General features: G+C 39.2%; 1 protein-coding gene across 2 annotated transcripts in view; it reads right to left on the bottom strand.

Annotated features, from left to right (window-relative positions):
• Window positions 1-318: 318 nt before the first annotated feature.
• Window positions 319-10,020, bottom strand: part of LMO3 (LIM domain only 3) — a 55,230-nt gene continuing 45,528 nt past the window's right edge. For both annotated transcript variants that reach the window (XM_079304791.1, XM_079304790.1), the window contains exons 3-4: window positions 9,424-9,549; window positions 319-947 (exon numbers count right to left, since the gene is read on the bottom strand). In XM_079304791.1, coding sequence (XP_079160917.1) covers window positions 842-947; window positions 9,424-9,549 — 232 coding nt within the window. In that variant the 3' untranslated portion in view covers window positions 319-841. The remainder of the gene's footprint in view (window positions 948-9,423; window positions 9,550-10,020) is intronic.

Raw genomic sequence — 10,020 nt, 5'->3', positions numbered from 1 at the left:
GGCATTTGGAATGCCTAAGGGGCACAAAAGCAGCACCCAAAAGCATTAACTTTTGCACCTTTTATAATATATCTCAAACCAGTCAGATTTGCTTTTCAAAATTTAGTAGTAAAATAAAAGTGCTCTTTGAGGAAAAATCCATGCAATTAAACAGCAGATGCTTAACCCCTGAAAAATAGAGGCTTGTAAGAGAAGTGCTGATAGACCCTTAACCATAGCATCATTAGCAGCAGGTGCTGCTAGTTATTAGTTTCCTAAATAGTTTTAATGTAAACAGTATTCTTAAGCTCTAAGTGTAGCATAATGGTTGGGATTTGCTCTTTAATGCTTTTTACTAGAAAGATACAGCTCATTTAAAATAGCTGGTAGATACAGAAAGCATAAATATACAGTAAGTTTAGACACTGATTGTACTAAATGCAACAATACAAAGAAGCAAACAGGAACACAAATGGTAACACAATAAAACTGTATTACATTTGTGCTTCAAATATTACAATACATTATGTACAATAGTCCAAAATAAACATCTCATGCCAAATGACACAAAAAGAAACAAAAAAAACCAAACAAACAAAAAAAACCCAAACGAACTGAAAATCCCAAGAGCAAGCAAAAAGAATCCAGCTTTATATACAGTACCTTTGTAATTAACATTCAACTCTGAACTGGAGCAATTTTCACTACATACAGATGCAGTCCGCCTTTTATTTCACGCAGCCATCCTGTCTCCCTATATCTATGCTATTCAGTAGGTTCCTGTGTCATTTCTTATATACATGTGGAGCAAAAAAGATAAAAGAACAATAGTGCTTTTTATTCTTAATGATGTGGCATCCGATCAGCGAACCTGGGGTGCATAACCTTCTTTCATTAAACCCTCCTCATAGTCTGTCTGGCACAGAATCATGTTGTTCTTCAGGAAAAATTTGTCTCCCACACAAAATCTGAAATTAAAACAATAAAGAGAAAAGAAAAAGAGAGTTTGAGGATAACTGATGTGATATGGTCTTACAGGTAAGGGGTTGGCTGGACAACACCCAGGTGTGCATTTGGGAGAGCCCAGCAGAGGAATTGCCCTGGTGCCACAATTAATCCTGTGCTTTCAACAAAACCTAGAACATTCAGGCACTTCCCCAGCCAAAGACCTTATTCAAAGCCCACCGTGGCTGTGGGACTCCTGGACCAGGTCACTGTCACACAGCTAAAACACAATGAATATCCCAGGTTCCCCAGCTGAGTCAAGAGTAAATGTCCTGCTTTCATGCAAACCAGAAGACAAAGTGATTTTATGCAGTGGAAAGCTTGTCTGAAATTTCTTGCATTTCTTTTGTGCCCTGGTAAGAAATCTTGCAATGTTCCAGTTGGATATTTCACTGGCTTTGATTTAAGATGGTGATTGTGAGAACTCTACACACACAACTTTATACTGTGGTGCAAACCAGAGACACACAGGCATGCAGAGAAACCTTTTTCCTTTTTTTCCCTGCAGGAGTTGATTATAAATTTAGTTACTCAGCTAACGACTCTCTCTCTTGTGGTATCAGTGTTCCTACCTTGTTATACCATTAGGTGCATCAGAATGATCTGATTGCTGCAAAACGCCACTGAGAGATTTCATTTGCTTTTCTCTGATGAGTAGGACAATCACATAATGCTAATGCTCCTGGCTGCCTGCCTTCTAACTTCGAGTAAAGTAGGATTTCCCAGCTAAAAATACCTGCTTGAATTTAAGAAGGCTCTTCCCTGACACACCCTTCAGTCCTTCTCCCCCTGACAAAGCCACTCTTCTTGAAGATATTTAGGGAGAAGTGAATGGGGCCACTGCAGAAAAAAGTTTCCCTAGTGACTGCCTTGGCAGGGTTACATGCTTTGTTTGTAGTCAACTCTCCAGCTATGAAATATATTGGGAGGTACTGCTTGCCTTATTCCAATTAAAATGAAAGAAAGTAACCTAAATGAACCCCTTAACACTGATGTGAATAAATGAAACCAGCTTCTACCAGCTAATTATGGATCTCAGCACATAAAGTATTGTTTAATGTGTAACAGATTATAATGTCCTTTTTTATATAATTTCCAAATGGTGACATCTTGGACACAATTAGGGTCAGATATAAATGCTTGTGTTGTTTATGGTAGATTTAACAGCAGAGGAGCTTTGGGAATAGCTGTATATGTATTTAATTGTAAAAATTTAACCTTCAAATAATGGTGCCTGCTGGAGTTGACCCAGGAAAACTCTATAAATGACACAGGTTGACCCACCTGACCCCTGATAGTGGTCTGTCTTTATCAGATAGTCAATTTCTAATGATGTTCAAGCAGAAATCTCGGTGAATTGTTACAGATTAAACTGTGTATGGAAAGCAGTCCTTTAATGTTTTGTGAAGTTGGAGGTTTAAATGAGTAGCAGTTGGACTGATTTACATTTGTGAAGATTGGAATGCTAGACAAACAGTGAACCCATTTATTTTCCAACTGGGTAGCTTTGGAAATTTATCCTTATGCTAGCTAAATAGATAGAGGGAAAATAGTGTAATAAAAAAGTGGATTGAAAAGAATTAGTTCTGCTCTTAAAGGAAAATTGGTTTGTTTATTTGTGGACTTTTTTTTTGTTTTTCTGTGGGATTACTGCCTGCTGCTGATGATGATTGAAAATGGAAATTATGGGAGGATCCTGAAATCTTTAAGTTATTTATGGTCAACACTCTTTTACAGAATACAGAGTTGTTCTTTGTTTTTTTTCTAGTTTCCATCTTTTGTACTTTTGTCCATAGACGACAATGCTGAGAATTTTTTTTTTTGTGCCCCTTACAAGCTTAAGGTAAAGGAGTCTTAACTAGTGCCAACATGTTACTTTTGTTTTTCCCAAAGAAGTCACATTTAAAATCACCAAAAACAAACAAAAAAAAAAACCAAAAAACCCCCAAAAAACCCTCCAAACCAGTGCACCAGTGGGAGACAAAACTGCCTCTGCACCCAGCAGAAAACATAAAGTCTGAACTGAGAATTTTTTCAGCTGTGTACTCCTTTTGTTCCAGGGTAAGACAGACCTTAGCAAACTTATTTTATTAAAGCATTTAGTAAATGAAAAAATATACTGCTGAAGTGCAATTTGCTTGCACGACAATACTTAACACGTGGCTTCATGCAATATTGTTTGTTTGCATCAAAATCCTGCCTGGAGGATTTTGTTTCTCTGCCCTCAGAGAAGTGGCAGAGTTTGAATTAAACTGCACCAGCTACACAGGAGTGTCAGGATGCCTTTCCCAATAAAAAGTGTCAATGCCTTTTGCTTTAGCAATGTTGATGTGTGCAGCCAGAAGTGCTCTACCTGTGTCTACGTGGCATGTGACAGCTTTGTGCATGAGTGGCTTTAAACTCACACAGCTCCTTCTGTTCCAAGTGTGCAGATCTGTGGAGATCCTGCCTGGCCACGCTTGGCTGTCATAACCTGTGGGTTTGGGGTCTGTCTGTATCCTCTGGATGCTCTCCTGTGCCTTAGGGGAAACCTGTTGCTTGTGATGCTTAGGGTTCAAATCCTGCAATTATTTTCATATTGTGCAAGCTCAGTGACAAGGATATTTGGCAAGGGCTGATGGTGATGCATGTGTGGACCCCTGGGTGTTAAATGTGTGAATTGAGCATTCATTAGGAGACAAGGAGGTAAGCATCAGGTGAAAAAACCTATAATCCTGGCATGCTGGCTCCCAGGTACAATGGGACACAGCAAGTATTAGGAATTCTGGCCATTCACACCTTATTTGACTCTCAAAACCAGATTTAGTCTCTGCTGAAGTGCGAGATTTAAACCTGGTTCAGCTTTAAAATGGGAGGGTAAATTGAAGCCTAGCCTCCCACTAAGGTTGGGGTTTTTTATGGAATTGGCATAGGATGTAAATCAGGGCACAATTTGGGCACACGTATTAAACAGAGTAGAGGAACATTTTAAGATGCCACTGTGTTAGGAGTATATAATTAGGCAAGATTATTACTCTTCTAGCAGGCAGATGGTAGTCTTCAGCCTTCCCTAAAACTCTCACCCATTTTTTTTTTAATAGGCGTGCAAGATGAACAGGAAAGAATATACAATAGGCTGCATTAACATGCCAGATTGGACTGAGCACCATAAATTGATAATAGTGCTTTTGACACGACTGTGACATTAGCAGAATGACCATTATAATTAACCTACAGCCTAGAACCCCTGTCATATTTTACAATGGCAAAGGGAAGGCCATTTATATTACAAAATGACCTCTGTTATCACCTTGTTTGGAAGGGAAGGTGTGTCTAGGCTAATCTTGAGAAGTATAAAACTTCCATTTTGAGAAGTAGCTCTTTCATTTTTCAGAGCAGATATTTAAGGAGATCTCACTGCTGTCATCTTTTCTAATGCACAGGATGTGTGTCAAGGTGCTGAAGATCACTTAGGAAAGCAAGAGAAATACTGCTGTGAAGGAAGATGGCTTTGTGTGTGCCTCCTCTGGCAATGCCAGATCTTTGTGGCTGTAAAGAGAAACAAAATCTGGAAGCGTTTAGTTGATTTCCTGAGGATTAGGACAGCTCAGGCTTACCAGACTCACACCCTTCCCCTCTGCTTTTTGCCATCAGTGGTTTAGCTTGGGCTCTGCTTCTCCCCTTTCCTTTCTTTTTAAATGTTGAGCTTCCAGTGCAACTCACATTAACCTATATGCATCACAAAGAGAACCAAGCCACTCTTTTACTGCACAGTTCATCAGTCCACACCTGTGGTTTATTCATTTTGGGGTTCTGTCAGAATGTCCATTTCAAAGGCTGGAAATAGAAGCTGTGCCTGAGTTTGTAAATTTTCACCAATACCATGCAGAATACATAGACACAGAATCCCAGTTCAAGTTAAAATGGCAAACCTCAACTCGATGTGCTTTTCATGTACTCTTTTATAAAAAGCTGATACGGACCATATGTTAATTTATATTTTAAATTTTGAGACACACAGGCCTTCAGAATTTCTAAAACCACCACTCGTGCAAAAATCTAATACTGATGTTTGGAATAAGGATATCCCTGGCATTGTATCCCTCTCCCCTGCTTGACAGAGAACAAAGGCAGCATTGTGTGGGCATTTTACAGTTTATACTGGAGGTGAGTGTTTACAGCTACATCAGGACAGCAATTTCCACGAGCGAGCAACCATTTTCAGCCCAGTTTCTATTAAAATGAAGGCAATTTCAGATAGAAGGCTAGAACAGGCGATTTAGACACCTCTCAGTGATAGCAGATGGGGGTTTTAAGCCATCCTCTGAGCTGACTTCAGGCAGCAGAGAGAAGGTTTCACAGGAGTGGGGAACAAGGCGCTAAAGAGAGTGAGAGGAAGGACACACAAACTCTGGGAAGTGGGAAAGCCGCAGGCAGGCTGACATCACTGCCGTAGTCACAAGTGTCAAGCAAAGACACAGCTGAGCCCACTTGCAAGATTTGCCACTCCACTTTGTCAGTCACACACATGCAACCTGACAAAGTGTGAAAGGCACTGTCTGTTTACAAGTTCATTTTTCCAGTGGTTTCCTTCCCCCTCCCCGCTAGCTTGAAATTTTCTGCAGAAATTAGGTATATTGAGGTTACTGTCAACGTGAGGTGAAGGGCTTCTGGGGAGAAGTTAAATATGTTTACAGAGAAGAAAGGGGAACACTCACACCATTAAGATGACTGTCACTAAGCTCTGCAGGTACTTAGGCGATGGAAAAACTTCAAATTAGGAGTAAGCTGGACAGAGACATGAGAGATAAGAGGATGCTAAAACCTTTAGGCTAGGAGCAGAGCTTAATATTCACAAAATTGCTACAGCTTTAAGCATCAGTATCGAGAAAAACATGGGGGAAATATCTCAAAAAACTGTCTGGCTGGAGCAATTAGATCCTGGAGCTGAATAGCTTTATGAAAGGGAAAATAGGAGACAGTGCCTGTTTGACACCAGGGGAGCAGGCTTAGTGGCTCAGGAGCTCTCTGTCAGGCCTGTGCCTACAGTCTGTCTTCCTGGAGAACAGTGTGTGAGACAATGCCTTTTTCTCCTCACTCTGAAAAAGTCACATTCAGGAGGCCAATAAAGGGACTGGCATGCTCTGAGTTAGTTCAGAGCTGCAGTTCATGGCCTGAACAAAAGTCCCCTTAAGTGAAGGGAGCCTAATTACCATCCACACCGAGACTTGCACTGGATGGGGAGTTGTAGATACTCAGAAATAACAAAGCAAACAGTGAAGTTGTCCATAAAAGCAGAAAAAACCCACTGAATCTTCACAAAGAGCACTAGGCAAAAATGGGCAGGCATTTCTCTGGGCCAGGATCAGCTATTTAAAGGGTAGGAATGTGAGGGTCATGCAATAGCAAGACTGAAGGATGGGCTGCCCCACAGATCAGTGAGATGTTTGTTAACATAAATGTTACCTAGCTTGAAAAGCAGGGCTGGAAGGAGCAACTGGGCCCAGAGCATCAGAAAAAAAATTCAGTGCTGGCACAATCTAAAGAAACAATCCTGTATTCTCATGAACACTGCCTGCATTCTCTTAGGAAAAAAAAAAAAACAACCTAAATGGTAGATGATAACTGAAAATGAAATGTGGAATCAAACAGAGAGCACTACATACTCTGCAAAACTGCTGTAGAGAAAGACCCAAAGGTTTTAAAATTTAATGGGGGAAGAAAATGTGAAACTGGGGAATAAGGCTAAACAGGTCCTGCAATAGCTGTTACACCCATTGGTGATTTTTGGATATTGGTGATGTGAATAAAATTTTTCTCTTCAATAAATAAATTACATATTGGTAGAATTAGTGGCTGGAGTGAAAAGAAAAAGCAAATCTAAAATCCCTCAATAACATTATTTTATATACAAAGGGGCAGCAGAAACTTAAAAAAGCAAAACTGAAGTCTTATAAAGACATCCTTATTCAGAATCTGCTGTGTGGTTTTGATTAGCTTGAGCAGAGGAAGAAAAAAGGATCCTAAAGGACAAGAGAAATTATTAATGAAATGGTGAGTGACAAGATTTTTGTTTAAAAGATAAAGGTTTCATAGTAGATCTGAAAACCACCAAGCTGTTGATGGGCCAGGTGTCTAACAGTGTGGAGGTTTACTGTTATACAAGTAATAAAAAGCAAAAGATTTGAAGCTATTAATAAGAGAATGTAGTCAGTGGGATGCTTTGCTGTAGGAACCAGAGAAGAGCTATGTTGGAGCACCCATGAAATAGGATTTTTTGTAAAGAACAACAAAATTAAATTTTCAGAGGGCCACTAGTCCCAAATGGTGAGGAAGAAAAGTACCCTACAAGCATTCTGCTTTATTAGGCTTCATGAGAGCTATTGCAATACAATCAGGATTAGGTTCAGTTTTGAGAATTTCTGAAATTCTTTGTGACTCCTGGAACCACTCCCTGTTTTCACTAGATGAACTAGACTGTATTTCAGGTAAATTCATTCTTTTGTTCTCAGTCTAAGATACCTGTAAGACAATTTCAGCAACCCTTTGCCCAAAATACATGCAAAGTAAAAGTCAAATAAAAAGATTAGATTGAAGGCTCAGGAATAAAAAGGCTGAGAATTATTAAATAACCCAGTTAAGCTCCATTTCAGAAGCATCTAACAGCACTTTTCCAGAGGGATCAGTGGCCCCAGGGAACACTACAATGTGTGTTAGCTGCAAAGTGAAATTGTACATTAGTTGTAATGGTAAAAGAGGAATATTAAAAATATTCATAACAGCTTTTTTTTTTTTAATGGGTGAGGGAAGGGGGAAGGAAAAGAAAGTTCATTTCTTCAGATCCAAGAGTGTTAACTATGATGAAAATCTTTTGCACTCTGGCTAACAAACATTGTCTGCTTTGCTTGACTGATGAAGATTAGCTGACTTCTTACATTAAAGAAGTTTGTCTTGTATGGGCTGAAGTGACAAGACAATAACTAAGTGCTAATTGTGCATAACCAACACTAAAGATATGCAGCTCCATTATGGCATGTAATAAATGAAGCGAACAACAGAAATGTATTAGATGCTTTAATAATGATACCAGAACCATGGTTTGGAAAAAAACCAGGATGTGAAGGGTTTAGGAAACAAAACCTAGGACACTCTGTGTCTCTTAAATGGGTACTGTGGGAGCCTCTGCTGCCTTGCTCAGAATACAGCTTCTCAGTTCTGTGGCAAGACAAAATTGATATAGGACTTTAAATAGCATTAGAACCTATAATTACTTTGCATTATTATATAGTTTAAGCAGTGGTTATTACTTGCCTGGTATTTTAATTTCCCATGCAACATGATGAAAAAGGTCAATTTGGCTTTTTTTAAAGAGCGTAATTGTAGTGTGCTACACTTATTAGCAGCTGTACATTTTATGGTTCTTTAGGGATGTTTGATTTTTAAATGACTACTGTGTTAAAAAATAATATACTGCAGGACAAGGTGAGTTAGGAAAGCTTATTTAGAGCTGTGTCTAGCTTTGACATATTAGACTATTATCTTCCTAATTTTTTTATTGCTTCCCTAAAAATGTATATCTTGCATTCTTCCCAACTGAAGAAATGGAAAAAAAAATACGAGTGCTATAAAAAGCTAAATAGGATCATGTAATAACTGAGAAATAACTGAAAATAATAGGGGCATTAAGGATGGACATAATTGGCTCTCTCACTTTCTAGACCTCATAGAAGTCACTGGCAAAGCTTCTCTCAGCTCTGGTGGAGTCAGAAATGGAGCTCCAGGAGAAATGTGTCAGGATTTAGCCACCACTCAGAGTGTAGCTGGTGTAAACTTGGCTCTTTTCACCTCTGAAAAAATCAGTTGTTGCAATTTCACCTTTTCTGACATTCCTTCTCCAATGAGCCATGTGGGTGATGCTTCAGAACAGGGTGTCAGGTTTGGATCCTTGGGATTTTTATAACCTACGGTTTGGATATGGAAATAAAAATAGAGGTCCAATGCTGCTGCAGAGGAAATGGTGGGAACAACATCTTTTAAATTTAAATGATTACAGTTCAGGCAACAGGAAGAAACAATGTGTACTTTAAAAGAAATACATGTGATAAAAATGAAGAATTAAAGTGAAATTAATGCAATAATGACAAATGGTACTGCTATGCTCTTCTGCAGAAAAGGATCTCTAAGACCTTTATAAATATTAATTAATTAAACCTGACAGACAGCCTTTTGAAGGAGAGGAAGTAACATTACTCTTTTTTATTGATGTGGGATTTGAGGCACAAAAAGTTTTCTGGCCAAGGTCATGAAAGATGTTCTGTATCAGTCCCAGGAATAGCATCCAGGTCCTACTCTCAGTCTTGGGGTTCTGCTACTGGAAAGTGTTTCCTCTTTGGAATCAGCACCCACACCAGTGCTGAGCTAGCACTTAGCCTATGGAACAGACCCAAGACATTCTCTTACCTCTGGTTACAAAGCTGACATGCAAAACAGTCCAGGTGATAAACATTGTCCTTTGCTCTCATCACCATCTCAAAAGCAGGGATGAGCTTACTGCAGGCAGCACAGTTTCCTGTAACGCCAAATAACCTGGAGAAACAGAAAGAAATAGATTCTTGATTCACTTTCTTTTTTTAAAAAATGTATTATTTTTATCCCCACACTCTGGTCTTTGACTGACTTGCCAGCACACCTCCTCTTGGAAAGGCTGGCCTTTGGTGGTTCAACTCTGCCTGATTTGCAGCACAAAGACATAGCCTTGCTGAAGAGAGCTTTATGGCAGACTAATATTGAACCTATTGTGATGTTGTAGAATTTTTTTTTTTTCTCTGCAGGTTAATTTTTGTCTGCACCTTTCTTGATAAAAGAAACATCTTGTTAAACCAAACAAAGAAACAGTGAACACATTAGGGACGTTACATAACTGTGCAGACAGAGGTCAAGCTGTTTGCATAAGTGGGAAGAGTCTTCTCCTTAGATCCTGCCGTGCAGGAGAGAGCCACATAACCTTGGTTTTTGGTGCTGCTTATTACTAAAACACACTTTAGCTAGAAAAGAAAT

This window comes from Erithacus rubecula, assembly GCF_903797595.1.
Source record: "Erithacus rubecula genome assembly, chromosome: 4".
In the NCBI taxonomy this organism is placed as follows: Eukaryota; Metazoa; Chordata; class Aves; order Passeriformes; family Muscicapidae; genus Erithacus; species Erithacus rubecula.
The sequence above is the reverse complement of the archived record's forward strand: the minus strand, read 5'-3'. Positions and strand labels throughout refer to the sequence as shown.